The sequence below is a fragment of the Balaenoptera acutorostrata genome, chromosome 6 (genome assembly GCF_949987535.1).
Source record: "Balaenoptera acutorostrata chromosome 6, mBalAcu1.1, whole genome shotgun sequence".
Taxonomy (NCBI): Eukaryota; Metazoa; Chordata; class Mammalia; order Artiodactyla; family Balaenopteridae; genus Balaenoptera; species Balaenoptera acutorostrata.
The window spans coordinates 118,150,451-118,164,864 of record NC_080069.1 but is presented as its reverse complement, the minus strand read 5'-3'; the positions used below and the strand labels follow the sequence as shown (position 1 = coordinate 118,164,864).

The 14,414-nt window shown below is 50.7% G+C and overlaps 1 protein-coding gene across 8 annotated transcripts in view; it reads right to left on the bottom strand.

Annotated features, from left to right (window-relative positions):
* The window catches only part of ODF2 (outer dense fiber of sperm tails 2), a 30,195-nt gene extending 17,528 nt beyond the window's left edge, over positions 1–12,667 (bottom strand). For 2 of the 8 annotated variants that reach the window (XR_009008602.1, XM_057548371.1), the window contains exons 1-7: positions 12,504–12,667; positions 9,771–9,861; positions 8,768–8,884; positions 8,367–8,492; positions 2,516–2,686; positions 1,435–1,595; positions 522–651 (exon numbers count right to left, since the gene is read on the bottom strand). Coding sequence is in view for 7 of the 8 variants with exons in the window: in XM_057548371.1 (XP_057404354.1) it covers positions 522–651; positions 1,435–1,595; positions 2,516–2,686; positions 8,367–8,492; positions 8,768–8,884; positions 9,771–9,861; positions 12,504–12,667 (960 nt within the window). In the remaining variant the exon portion in view is untranslated. Of the gene's footprint in view, positions 1–521; positions 652–1,434; positions 1,596–2,515; positions 2,687–8,366; positions 8,493–8,767; positions 8,922–9,770; positions 9,862–11,235; positions 11,471–12,503 lie in introns of those variants that run through there. The other 6 variants (XM_057548374.1, XM_057548378.1, XM_057548375.1 and 3 more) reach the window with 6 other exon arrangements.
* Between the last annotated feature and the right edge of the window lie 1,747 nt (positions 12,668–14,414).

Below are 14,414 nucleotides of genomic sequence, written 5' to 3'. Positions count from 1 at the left end.
GTGGAGAAGGGAAGAGCTGGCACAGGGAGTCCCCGAGGGGAGCTTAAGAGGTATTGGTGCCAGGCAGCCTGGGCAAGAAGAGCTGGGCAAAGGCAGGCTTCCCGGAGGAGGTAGACCTGGAAGGATGGGCAGGTTCTGAGCCTGCTGAGAATACCAGGTGGGGAAAAGGGCTGGAGAGCTCAGTGTGGGCGAGTGCAGTTAGGGCAGGCTGTCTGGACGAGGTGCGCTTCCTGGACGACAACGTTTGGTGGCTGATACTGGCAGGAACCAGACACATGCCTTGACTCACTGTGATCCCAGGAGACCCACGATGACACCTCAGAGGCCCTGGCTACCAAAGGTCATCCTCGAGGGTCAGGCCCCAGAAGTGAGAAGAGGGGTGGGGGCCGAGGAGTTAAGTGTGCCCTGCCCTGGCCTGAAGATGTCATAAAGTCAGCATGACGACTGCGTCAAGACCCCTCCACAGTGTGCAGCTGCCCCCGCTCTGGGCCCGGCCCTGGGTGGTTGGGCTGGCCACCTACCGTCTTCAGTTTCCCGATGGTGTCCTTCAGGGCCATGACTTGTTTGGCCGCGGCAGCCCCATCCATTTCAGCCTCCATCAGCTTGGACATGAGGCACTCCTTCTCCTGCTGGAGGTGTTTCTTCTGAAGCCTGGGCCCAGAAAGAATAGGGCTCTGTGAGCCCTCCCAGGCCCCTGCCCACCCGGAGCTCCGAGGCTCACCTCACAATGCCCTGCGAGGCTCATCTCCTGGTCAGGGAACAGTGGGGGAGGGGGCAGGGATGGCCCTTCTGGCCTGGGTGGCCTTCTGGAAGGACACCTGGTCACCAGAGCAGGGCCTCCACACCAGGTGACATTATGCCACCTGCTTGTCTCTCAGACAGAAACCAGTGTCACCTTGTCCCCCAGCCACTGCCATGGCCACCTAACTACCATCTTCAGATCCGCTTTTGAGCCCTCCCCTCCACTCTCCCCATTGGAGCCAAGTCTGGTCACACCACATCCTGCTTCGAAAACCCTTCTGTGGCTCCCAACCGCCCTCGATGCAAATGCCCCGAAGTGGCCACCAAGAGCCGGCCCCTGCCAACCTCCTGGGCCCCCTTCCCCTCGGCCCACCCTCTCCCCTTGCTCTGCCCCGCTTTTCATTTCTCAGTCGCAAACTCCTCCCGCCTTGGGGCCTTCCTGCAAGATGTTCCTGCTACCTGGCGTGTTTTCTTCCCCCACACTCACCTGCCTAGCTCCTAGCTATCCTGCCGGACTCCCGTTTTTTCCAGAAAGGCCTCCCTGACGCCCTCCCCCCAGAACTCTGCGGGGCCCTCTTCCCTGACCGGGAATCATGAGTGCATTAGTGACTTTGTTGAACACTGTAACCCGGGCTAGGCTGGTGCTCGGGCAGCCCCACAAGAGGGAAGGTGCCCAGGGCAGCGCCGCCTTACATGGTAAAGTCTTTCTCCTCCTTGATGCGCTCGATGTTGTGCCGTAGCACCGTGTTCTCGTGCTCGGTCTCGGCCAGCTCTTGGGCCACCTCCTCCAGCTCCTCCTTCCGTTCCTCCAGGAATCTTTTGGCCATCTGGCGCTCTCCCTTCTGCATCTTGACCTGTGCAGGGGCAGGCAGGCAGGGGCCACTGAGGGGAGGCAGCTCCTCTCCACCAGTTCTCAAGGCCCGTTGCTTTGGACAAAGCGAGGGGCACCTCTGATTGAGCGCTCCATGCTACTGAGGTCCTTTGGGCGCAAGCTCAGTCAGTCGTCACAAAGACTCTGGACAGACACGATTCCTCTCATTTCCTCGTCACCGAGGAAAGGGAGCGAAGGGAGCCTGAGTGACTTTCCAGTTGGGGACAGAGCCAGGATACAAACCACTGTTCAGCTGGCACACCACGGGAGGAGAGATGTCACAAAAAGGCCCCTGCCCCTCGGGCTGTGGAGAAAGGCGGGCCTGTTGCCAGGCAGCCACCAGCCACAGGTTCTCCAGGAGGACCCTGGGCCCCGGGCGCAGGGGAGGACTAAAGACACAGGCCCCGTCAGCAGCCACAACGTGGATTCCATGGCAGCTCCGCCAACTTCTTAGTTGGGGGTCTTGGACTTCCAGGTTGTTTCCAATTTCACTGCCACCTCCCACCCAAAGACACAGCCCAGCAACCGAGGACAAACTTCCTCTGCCTGTTTGGGGCATTGTTTCCTGTTTTTTTTAAACTTTTGTATAAAATGGAAAACAGAGGCCCCAGTGTCCCAGTCACTTCATCTCCAAGACAGGGATAATAATACCACCGGCTTCGTTTACTGTTGTAAAAAATCAAACCAGGCCATCCATACAGAGCACCAGGCAAGGTCAGGGCCAGGCCTGGGCTAAGTGCTTGATGGAAAGGGATCCCAGGTTGCCCCAACTACCTCCCCAGGGGCATCTGAAACCCTGGGAGGCCTGCAGAGGCAGCTGGAAGGAGGCGTCCACCAGGAACTCACCTGGCAGTCCCAAGTGTCCTCGGGACACTGGCCAGCCCAGCCCCCTACCTCCCTCACCTCAGACTTGAGACAACCAACCGCGTTCATTAGACTGTCAATCTTCTTATCATAACGGTTCATTTTACAGTGACCCGAGTCGTCATCTTCGGTAGAGAGGTCACTTAACCGCATCACTGAGACCAGCTTTTCTGAAGATGGTGGCGTGACCTCCAGGCAGTGAGGTGGATTCTGATGTAGAGGAGGGAGAGACACATGAACTCATAAGGCAGAACTGCAACCATTGGTCCCACCATCCCTGGCTGTCCGCTGGGCAGGAAGAGCTAAAACTGCTAAAGGGCAACCACAGAGACCCCAGGGGGAAGGACACACCGACTTTCTTGGTGGAACATTACCTCATTACCTACCCTTGTTTAAATGTTGTTTCTGAAGCTCTTCTAACACAGAAATAAAATGCCTGTGTTACACAACTACTGAAGCCCACACGCCTAGAGCCCGTGCTCCGCACCAAGAGAAGCCACCGCAATGAGAAGCCCGCGCACTGCAACGAAGAGCAGGGGCTACTCTTCGTTGCGATGCGCGGGCTTCTCATTGCGGTGGCTTCTCTTGGTGCAGAGCACGGGCTCTAGGCGTGTGGGCTCCAGCAGTTGCGGCACATGGGCTCAGTACCTGTGGCTCGCAGGCTCTAGAGCGCAGGCTCAGTAGTTGTGGCGCTCGGGCTTAGTTGCTTCGTGGCATGTGGGATCTTCCCGGACCAGGGCTCAAACCCGTGTCCCCTGAATTGGCAGGTGGATTCTTAACCACTGCGCCACCAGGGAAGTCCCCAGTGTCAAGTTTAAAATGAAGGATATAACAAATTGGCAAAAACTGTGATTCCCAAAGCTGGCAAAAGTTGGGGGCAGTAAATATTTTCATACACCTAGGGTAGACATGAAATATGTCAAAAGTCTTTTAAATGAATATGAATACATGACAGTGGATAGTTGCAAAGGCAAACAAATCTTCTATAACAGGTATTTTAAGGACAAGTGGAGAAATTTGAATATTAACCAGATGTTATATGATTAAGAAATTAAGTTTAAAAAAAAAAAAAAGTGAAGTTTTTAGGACTAATCACTGTTATTTTGGTTATGGAGAAAATGTTATTAGAAATGCATACTGAATTATTTAGGGTTAAAATGGTATTTCTGGAAAATATTTACCTAAATACATCAGCATAAAAAAAATATTTTTTAAAATGCATGTGCCCCTCAGAGAAGTTTATGCAAAGCTGTATAATACTTTCAAGACTTCAAAAAGATATTCTAATCTGGGGGAGAGTGTTTCCATGTTTTTTTTGTTGTTGTTTTTTTAACTGTCTTTTAATTAATTAACTTATTTATTTGGTTGCACCGGGTCTTAGGTGCAGCAGGCGGGCTCCTTAGTTGTGGCAGGCAGGCTCCTTAGTTGCAGCTCACAGGCTCCTGAGTTGTGGCATGTGAACTTTTAGTTGCAGCATGCATGTGGCATCTAGTTCCCTGACCAGGGATCGAACCGAGGCCCCCTGCATTGGGAGTGCAGTCTTATCCACTGCACCACCAGGTAAGTCCCTCCATGGGATTTTGATATACTGAATTTGACTCTCTCATTCTATACATTTATTCCGTTGTATTAAGTAATTGCCATTTCTCATTGTTTGCACCGTTTTTTCCTTCTCGTAAGCTGAGGTGGCTAAACTTCTGTGCTAATTTCCAGGGAAAGATGACGGCTATCAGGAATAAAAGGAAGTGTTTTATTTTTTTTTAACATCTTTATTTGAGTATAATTGCTTTACAATGGTGTGTTAGTTTCTGCTTTATAACAAAGTGAATCAGCTATACATATACATATATCCCCATATCTCCTCCCTCTTGCGCCTCCCTCCCACCCTCCCCATCCCACCCCTCTGGGTGGTCACAAAGCACTGAGCTGATCTCCCTGTGCTACGTGGCTGCTTCCCACTAGCTATCTATTTTACATTCAGTAGTATATACAAGTCCATGCCACTCTCTCACTTCGTCCCAGCTTACCCTACCCCCCTCCCAGAGGAAGTGTTTTATAAGGGTGTAACTGTTATGTCAAGTCAAGTAGGACTCATAGGGTGCAATTTAAAAAATGTATGTGCCCTTTGTCCCAGCAATTCTATTTTTGAGGGATTTATCAGGAATATCTAAGAATGTGAATCAATATTTAAATTCAAGGCTAGGATATAGATAAATGTACAGCAAGATAGTATTGGTTAAATACTTAACAGTACACAAATGTACACACAATGGAATAATGCCTTAAAAAAATAATGTGCGATGTAAATATAGTCAAAATATGTGGAAAAAAGAACATTACAACAATAAGTAAAATATAAACCCATTGTTACAAAAATCAAAAGAACGAGTCTATTTACAAGAAAAGATCCAGAAGGCTTGCACCTAGAAATTACATGGGTCTTCTCAGGGTGGTGGAATTACAGGTGGTTTTTACTTTCTTCCTTGCGCTGATTTAGATTTTCTAATTTTTCAAAAATGACTGTGCATTGCTTTTATAAGAAAAAAGTTATTTTAATATATAAAAGAAGGACAATAGGAAAATGTATAGACAGTATGATTACAATTTGAAAAAAAAAACTCCTCATAGGAAAAAGTGATAATAAATGTACAGAAATATTAATAGTTTTAGGAGAGTGGTTACCCTTGGGGGTGGCAGTGAAAAGAACAGGACCAGAGAGGAGCTTCTGGGGAAGCTGGTGATGTTGTTTCTTGAGCTGGGTCTTTGTAAAAATTCATCAACACACTTCTGATGCATGTACTACCCTGCACTTTCCAATGAAAAGGTTTTAAAACTTAATAGCAGCCAGATTATAGAGTAGTAGAATTACAGTGATTGTCTATTTTTCTGTATTTTCAGCTTTCTGTCATAAAAATAGATGACTTACTTAGTAATAGGGTAGAGAAAAAACCCAGACCTGCTTTTTCCCAAAGATCTTATCTTGTGTACCAGGAGGGGTTTTAAAAATGAAACACGGGGACTTCCCTGGTGGCGCAGTGGTTAAGAATCCGCCTGCCAATGCAGGAGACACGGGTTCGATCCCTGCTCCAGGAAGATCCCACATGCTGTGGAGCAACTAAGCCCGTGTGCCACAACTACTGAGCCTGCGCTCTAGAGCCCATGAGCCACAAGTACTGAGCCCACATGCCACAAATACTGAAGCCTGCTCGCCTAGAGCCCGTTCTCCCCAACAAGAGAAGTCACCGCAATGAGAAGCCCATGCACCGCAACGAAGAGTAGCCCCCACTCGCCACAACTAGAGAAAGCCTGTGTTTAGCAACAAAGACCCAACACAGCCAAAAATTAATTAATTAATTAATTTAAAAAAAAAGAAAGAAAAGAAACATGAATCCCCACAAGCACATAGCAGCTTCCGGGGTCCATGTCCAGCTCCACCACAAACTTTTCCTCCTGTGGTCTTTTCTCTCTTGTCCATAATGGTAAGGGCAGGCTGGGGCCTCCCAGGAACATGGAAGGCCACTGAAAAATGGAAAGGGGCTGAACCAAGAGGACAGCATGAAAGACAGCTACTGCTTGAGAGATGTTAAGTCACATCTCTGGGCCCCTCCGTTTCTAGGATTCTGTGGCCCCAGGACTGGAAGGGGCACTGAGCTTTCCAGGGGGGGACCATAGTCCTAGCAACCCATGTCAATAGGAAGTCCATTTCCATAGCGGCATGACTTTGATATATAATTTGAGAACTACTAAGTCTCTTCATTAAAAAACAAGAAAAGAAAAAAAGCATTTTAAATAAAATATAGTATGTTTGTTATAAAGAACTTCAAGCAAACCATGAAAAGATAAAGCATTAAAGCCTCCCACACCCAGAGGTAATCACTGTTTATCACTTCTTGTATTTCCTCCCCAAAACAGGTTTGCACATACAAACATATCCATACATACATGGACACACAGATGCCCTTTTCTGCACAAATAGGGCCAAACTCTCCGTGCTGTGCCGCTTGGTGCTTCATTATCATGTAGAAATATCTACCTCAATCTTGTAGTGGTTGCATGGCATTCCATTGTATGGATGCATCATAATTTAACCAATACCCTCCTGACAGACATTTAGGTTGCTTCTAATTTTTCTCTATTGCAAACAATGCTTTAACAAACATCCTGATACACACACAGAGCCCTGTACTCTTCTGTGACTTTTAGCATCAATTCCCAAGTGTAGCACTATAGAATCCATGTTTGGATGGATGCTGCCAAACTGCCTCCAGAACGGCTGAATCAGTTTCACAATCCACTCAAAACGGTCCAGGGACTTCCCTGGTGGTCCAGTGGTTAAGACTCCGCGCTTCCACTGCAGGGGGCACAGGTTCGATCCCTGGTCGGGGAATTAAGATCCCACATGCCACGCTGCGCGGCCAAAAAAAAAAAAACACAAACAAAAAAACCATCTAAAAAGATTCGTTGATACCTCCCATATGCTTGTCAACACAAGATATTCATAATCTTTTCAACTTTTTTCCATTCAATAAAAATGATAGCTTGTTTTTTCTAAAATGTAGTTGTTTCTAATTTACATTTCACTGATTAGATATGTCAGAACACTTTTCATTTATTCCCTAGAATACCAAACTCCCTTTGTCTCTTAGGGATAACATGGTAAATCAGGGAGTCAAGAGAGTGAAGTATGACTCTAAACTTCAGACTAATTACTATTATTTCTAATTTTAAAAGTAATAAGCTCTCAGAAAAAGAATCTTTCAAAATAGGTCAGGCATCATCATCTTAAGGTATAGTCATCCCTTGGTCTCCACAGGGATTGGTTCCAGGACCCTCATGGATATCAAAATCAAAGGATGCTCAAGTCCCTTGTATAAAATGGTGTAATATTTGCACATAACCTAGGCACCTCCTCCTGTATACTTTAAATTAGCTCTAGATTATTTATAATACCTAATTCAATGTAAATGCTTTGTCAGTAGTTGCTGGCACACAGCAAATTCAAGTTTCGCTTTTTGGAGCTTTATGGATTTTTTTTTTTTTTCTTAAATCTGTGGTTGGCTGAATCCACAGACGTGGAACCCACGGATACAGAGGGCCAACTGTAGTCTCAAGCCCTTTACTTGTCCCAATAATGAGATCTTTGTCTAAAACACAGTCACAGGCCTTGTCTTGTCAATGAGTTTCTTCACTGCAATTGACTAGAATGTAAGCATAAGGAAGGCACAGCTGCCAGTTTGCAGCTGTAACCCCAGTGTGCGGCAGTGTCGCAAGAAATGCATGAATTACTGCACGGATGGATAGATGGACAAGCAAAACGTTTTGAGGTGTGGCTAAAAAAAGACAACAGGTCTCTTGGAACCTTGGCAACTAACACGGAAGGCAGTTATTCCTCAGGAGATCATTCCAGTGGTTTTGATGACATCTATGGAATACGTGCATGGTCTCTTATGGGGCAAGCGTAAAAGTGAAGATGCTTTCTTGGATATGTACGTTCTGGTACATATTTTAAAATTATGCTTCGGACACTAGCAAAGTTACGTGGGGCAAGACATGTAGCTCCTCACATACAAATCAGAGAGCCTACGAGTACCGCCTCTAGAATGAGACACCCCTGAGTCCTAACTCCATCTCTGCTACTCTCTCTCTGAGACTTCACCTCTCTGAGCCTTGGTTTCCTCATGTGCACCTTGGGAGAGCGGGACCTACCGCACTGCAGTGTTGGCAGGACTCAAGAAGATTCCCATACTTTCAGGGTTTAGCAAGGCGCTCAGTAAGCGGGACCTACTGGGATGTCTCTGAGAGCTCCCGCCGACCCTGAACCATACAGAGTGTGAGGCCTGCTAGAACCTGACCAGTCGGAGAAGAAAAGCCTGAACGAGAATGAGCCTACCTCCCACTTGCATCCCACATGCCGGGCGGATGATTTTCCAGGGGGCATCCAAGGTACCTTGGTTTTCACCCGGACACTCCGACGCACATTCACGGTGTCCCCTTTCATTCCACGCTTATGAGATTTCTGTGGAAAGGGACAAACCCAGGGTCACTTCCCCACGCAGCTGCCCGTGGCATCACTCTGGTGGCATCTGCTTCCAACTCTGCTGGGGAACCGCTTCTGACTAAGGCTACTGCTGCCACTTCTGGGTGACCGTCCTACCTTCCAACCAGGCAACTGACCTCAGAAAGCCAATGTGTCTGTCTCTCAAACCTTTGGAGTTAGAAGTGTGAGGAGCTCAGCTGGGAGGTGTCACCTTGCTCCACAGCCTTGGCCTTGCCCCACTGGCATGCTCCTACCTGGCTGTTGATCGCTGATGCTTTCGGGAGTTTTTTTATGTGGACATGGACAGGGGTGTTCTCATCCACGTGAACATGTAAAGGGGGAGTTGAAGAGCGGTCCTTCATGGTTCGCTTCTGGCAGGTGGGGGAGGACAACACAAAAAAGGTTGATCTGTGGATGAGTAAACTGGGCGTGAAAAACCGAGCTCACAGCCTCTGGGGGCCACTGAAAGCCTAGCCACAAGCGAGCAGGACACCAACTACTGGCATGCGGGCAGGACACCAACTACTGGCATGCGGGCAGGAAGCGAGGCGGGCGTGCCATTCAGCAGGCTCCTGCAGAGATCCCAGCTGAAGACCACCGGGGAGATGCAGGTCCGCTCAAGAGAAGCGTCTGTGAGACCCACAAGTTCTACAAAAGAGCCCAAACCCAGGCCCCGGGGTCCTCAGAGCTGCATCTCTTTCCAAGCCTGCTGGAATGCAGAGCTCCTCCTGAGATTCAGCGCAGCACAGATGGAAAGCAGGCGAGTCCTCCTGCACCGGAATCTGAATGGGGCATGCGGATTAGCACGGGACACGCACAGAACGGTTACGGTGCAAAATACTTCAAGCAGCAGGTAGAATAAAGACGATGAAGACAGAAAGCTGGAGGAAATGCCGAGATGAGAAGGTTTTATGGATTCTAAAGACCACTTAAGCAGGGCTGAACACATACCCCTCACCTACCACCAGCTCCTGTCAATCCCCCTTTTTTTTTTTTTTTTTTTACTTTTTTCTTTTTTCCTTCATGTCTTTTGTTTTTGAAATTCTGTTTTAAGATTTTTGAAGTTTGTCTGGAAGGATTAGGTTAACACAACCTCCTCACACCCGGCAGCCTTACCACAGGCAAAACCAAATCCAATCAATCAGCAGGCTATGCATGAAGGCACCTAACAGAGCACCTGGCCACCGGGCTGCCAGCAGAAGCGTTTTTTCTGGCAGGGCACAGACCACGGGGCTGCTCTGGGCGCATGTCACCTACCGTCACACTCACACTGGGTGAGCCACAAGGTGTCCTCAAGACCTTTTTCTGCGTGAGACTCGTTACTCTGTTCTTCTCACACGATGGAAACCTGTACCCAGGCACAAGAAGCAGATTATAAGCAGAAAACTAGGGCTCTTCTATTTCTTAGATCTCCCGAAGTTATATACTACATATGGTGTCTAACGAGTCCACGGCTAGGAGAACCAGTCTGGAATCATTTGGCTCCCTTTACACAAGCACCAAACACTCATGGTGTGCCCAGCAGGGGGATGGAAGCAGGGGGTGATGGGCATTCGCAGGACTGGCCTTTTAACCTGCCATCGCATCACACATATTGTGACCTTTTACTGAAAAGCCCAGCTGTCATCCTGTCTGTCAGGAGACAAAAAAAGCAGGTAGCACGTGGGCAACAGCCAGCATACTAGTCTGGCCAAGGGTGAAAGTGCCCAGGACACCGCCTGGAGCAATGCTCAGTGAATGACTGCCATGAAAAGACAGAGGCATAAGCTCAGGAACAAGGTCTCTGTGACTCAGTTTCATAAAATTAATAGTCAAATATTCAAATAAGAGGATGAAAAATGACTGTTTTCCAAAATATTCCGCTTGCTACTCTTTAAGCACCTAAGAGGCAGGGTTCTTTTTGCTTTTACGGATTTTTTTTTAATACCATGTGTAATTCATCTTATACATAAACAGCCCCATCACCAAATTTGCAAATAAAGCAAAAGTTTAATCTCCAAAATCTGGCAGCAGTCAATCCAAGAATTCCAGGATGGGAAGGGACTTGGAAAGTACATTTGATCCATCCCACTGCCTGATGACAGCCCCCAAAATATGACCTTGCCCTCGTCCTCCATTATTTTGGAAAAAAATAATGCAACATAAAAATTCTTAAGCACTTTAGCATACGTTTTGCTGTATGTATATCACACCCTGATATAAAAGAAAAAAATTTGAGTCCTACTAATCATTTAGCCAAGGAATACCAAATCTGAGCAGATGGGTTTTTTTTTTTCCCTCCTCACTTAGAACATTTCTGTTCACTTGAAGCCAACAGATTTGAGAAAGCTCTCACCCTCAGCGGGTTTTAAATCAAACTACCTGGATTCCACCAACATCTGACTAACTGCTGCGTCCACCTCTTACGTGGTTGTTATTTATTTACACCTAGCCTCCTTTCAAAAAGGATCTGAGCCTAGTACTCCAATGACAACGATGGTGATCCTATTTGCTACCAGGAACTGGGGCACCTGAGGAGGGAGGGCCAGAGAGAGGCAGAGCTGGGATTACATGTGTGCATTTTCCTCTTTCCTCTTAAAAATTATTTTTAAATGTTTTGGCCCAGGCTTTCAGTACACAGAACAGAGAGCTGAAAAGAGAATCCTCCAGTGAGCCTGGCCTGGGAGCCCCTGCCCGCTTTTCCCTGCCCTGTGGCGGAGGCGCCCCCCCACAATGGCAGTACCTGGGGGAGCCGCCTGAGGATGAGGCAGACATGGTTAGGCATCAAAGCCGCAAAGGTGGGCAACTGGGTCAGCAGGCTCTGCTCAGGGGGACCCAGAGGGGCGTGTCAGTGAGAATCTCAGGGGCCCGGCATCAAACGTCCTGAGGGGAGGAGAGTGTAAGCTTTGGGGGTGACAGTTGGATGAAAACTTGGGAGGTGCTCCTCTGCTGTCCAAGTCGCACAGCAACTGACTGTCCTGCCAAAGTGGGGGGAGATAGGAGAGGCTGAGCGACCCGGTGGGCGGGGCAGTGAGAGCTCCCCTCCCCAGGGAGGGCCAGGGGGCGGAACTTCGAAGTAAAGGACCACCACACCCAGACCCCACGCGGGAGGGAAGGTGGGTGGCCACCAGGGAGGAAACCTGAGATGCTGGCTCGCGGGCGAGGAGGGCGGCAGAAAACCGCTAGGCTCTAAGTGGGCCCCAAAGGGCCGGAACCGGCGCAGGGAGCGGGAGGGATATTCGGGGCGGAGCCAGGGCAACTGTCTCCTAGGAGAAGGGCGTTCCCGGCAGAATAGACACCCGAGAAGACCAATAGTATTTTAAGGAGGAAGGAGCGGAGGCTGCAGGGGGAAAGGGGCGCTAAGCAGCGGGTGCCCCGACGGCACAGGGAAAATCCTCCCGGGCGAAGCAGCGGCCGCTGGGATTTAGTATCCGAGTTAGAGCGGGTTCGACGTCGGGTGGTGCAGGGAGCGGGGCGGGATCCCCGGGAGGCCCGCTGGACAGGTGAACCCACCCAACGGGGTAGGGCAGCGCGGAGGCGGTCCCCGGGGACTGCGCTGCCTACGAGGAGCCGGCAAATAACTGCCGGGCCGAGGCCCTCAGGGAGGGCGAGGCGGACGGGGCGACGCCCACCGGCGGGCAAGAGGGCGCGGGGCCAGTCTCCGTCGGCGGAAAGAAGGGACGACCACCCACCAGCGGGCAGGAGGGGACCAGTTTCTGCCCATAGAGAGAAGGGCGAAGCCCGGAGGGAGCAGAGCCCTGCCGGTGACCAGGTGAGGAAAGGCCCGCCCGTTAGCGGGAGGAGGAGAAGGCCCGCGCCGGTGGGCGGGACGGGGGGCGAGATTCTGACAACTGGACGAGCGCGCCGGAGGGTGCCGGCGGGGGCGGCCCGGGGGGTGCAGCGGGACCCGGCGACCTCGGCGGGGGCCACCCCACCCGTGGGGACCAGGCCCGGCGGCGGCCGCGGGGCGCCCCGGAGCGCCCTGGCTCCCGCCTGCCGGCGGCCTCTCACCAAGAGCGACACGGCTGCGCCCAGAAACGCCTCCTTATGAAGTCGTTGAAGTCGGAGGCCAGGGTCTTGCCATGGAGACGCCGCGGCGGATACAGTCCAGCTCTGGCGGCGACTCCTCCCCGCTTCCTCCTCCTTTTCAGACACCCGGTCGGCAGCTCGCCCATTGGCCAGTTCAAACCCCCCCGGGAGCCTCTCGGGTTTCGCCATTTAGGCCCAGCCCCTGGCGTCACAGAGATGCCCCGCCCACCAGAAGCTCCGCCCTCTTCCGGGCCACGCGTAGCGTCGCCATGGAGACGCGCGACGCCACTGACGGGCCTGGCCCGGGCTTGCCTCTCCCGGGCTTGCCTCGCCGTTCATGACCTAGCTTTCCCCCCTACGCCATTTTTACCCTGCCTTCAGCCCTCATCGGTTCCCCTAACTCAGAGGAAAGCCCAACTTCTAGCCTACTCCCTCTGATTCATATTAGGCCACTGGGCTCAGGGGTCAGGAAACATGTTACTGCCCGGAGCTGCGCGCTGCTTCTGGAAGTACAGCCCTGTCTCTCCTCCCCTGTTGGTGCAGAGATGGAGCCCGCTTCTGCACACCACCCAGACTCTCTCCCCCTCCCACATCGCCTGTCTTTGTCCAGGCGGGAGGAAGGGTCCACGTTCGCCTTGCTCCTCACTGCCCTCCTGCACACTGTATGCCGCTGTTGTGTACAGACCTACTCCGTTGAAGTTCTCACTGAGTCTCCATCTTCTCAACTATGCTTCACTGTCAGCCAATCATGGGGGGCTGTCACGTGGCTCACGCAGCCGCCCTAGATTCTGGGAGACTTTAACATCCTCAGGGCCATCCTGGCCTCAGTTCCTTGACATCCTCATCTCCATGACCTTCCCTGCACCTCAGCCATGCACTCCCAGGGTCACACAACTGGTCCACCTGAAATCTTAAGTTCCAGCTCCCCCCTCTCCATACAGAACTCATTCTTCTGCCTTCCCGCCTACTGTCTAATGCTTATGGCGTTCATTCCTCAGTGTTAGGGAGCCCTCCACTCCCTTGCCCCGTTCATTTTCTCCCTGTTGAATAAAATGATGGATCCCCAATCCCTACTGTAATCCAACCACCTGAGTCTCTGCAAAGATCAAATGCACAAATCATTTCCTCCACCCTCAGCTGAGCTCTCACCACTGCCCAACAATGGTTTAATTTATCCCTGGACCCCCTCTGCCTCCCCACGTTGGCTTTTTATTTATCTATCTATCTATTTATTTATGTATTTTTGGCTGAGTTGGGTCTTTGTTGCTGTGTGCGGGCTTTCTCTACTTGCGGTGAGTGGGGGCTGCTCTTCGTTGTGGTGCGTGGGCTTCTCATTGCAGTGGCTTCTCTTGTTGCGGAGCACGGGCTCGAGGCGCAAGGGCTTCAGTAGTTGTGGCTCGCGGGTTGTAGAGCGCAGGCTCAGTAGTTGTGGTGCACGGGCTTAGTTGCTCCGCAGCATGTGGGATCTTCCCGGACCAGGGCTCGAACCCGTGTCCCCTGCATTGGCAGGCGGATTCTCAACCACTGCGCCACCAGGGAAGCCCGCCATGTGGGCTTTTCCAAATCTTTGCCTCTTCCCCATCCCATATGACAACTCTCCTTTTTCATAGAGAAACATAAATTCATCCAGTGGAATTCTCTCCACCTTCTCCCACCTTCCCTCACCTTTAACTTCCCCCACCTTATGCCCCCCGCTTCAGAAGAAGTGATGTCATTTTTGCTGCCCAAGATAACCTTCTTGTTTCCAGGCCTAGGTCAAACATCTCTGTAAAACGTCTCTTGCCACCCCCAACGCAGAGTTGTTGATCATTTCTCAGTGCTCCCACATTCAATGAACCAACATTTATTAAGTCCCTACTGTGTGCTAAGCCCAGGGTGAGGGACACCAAACCA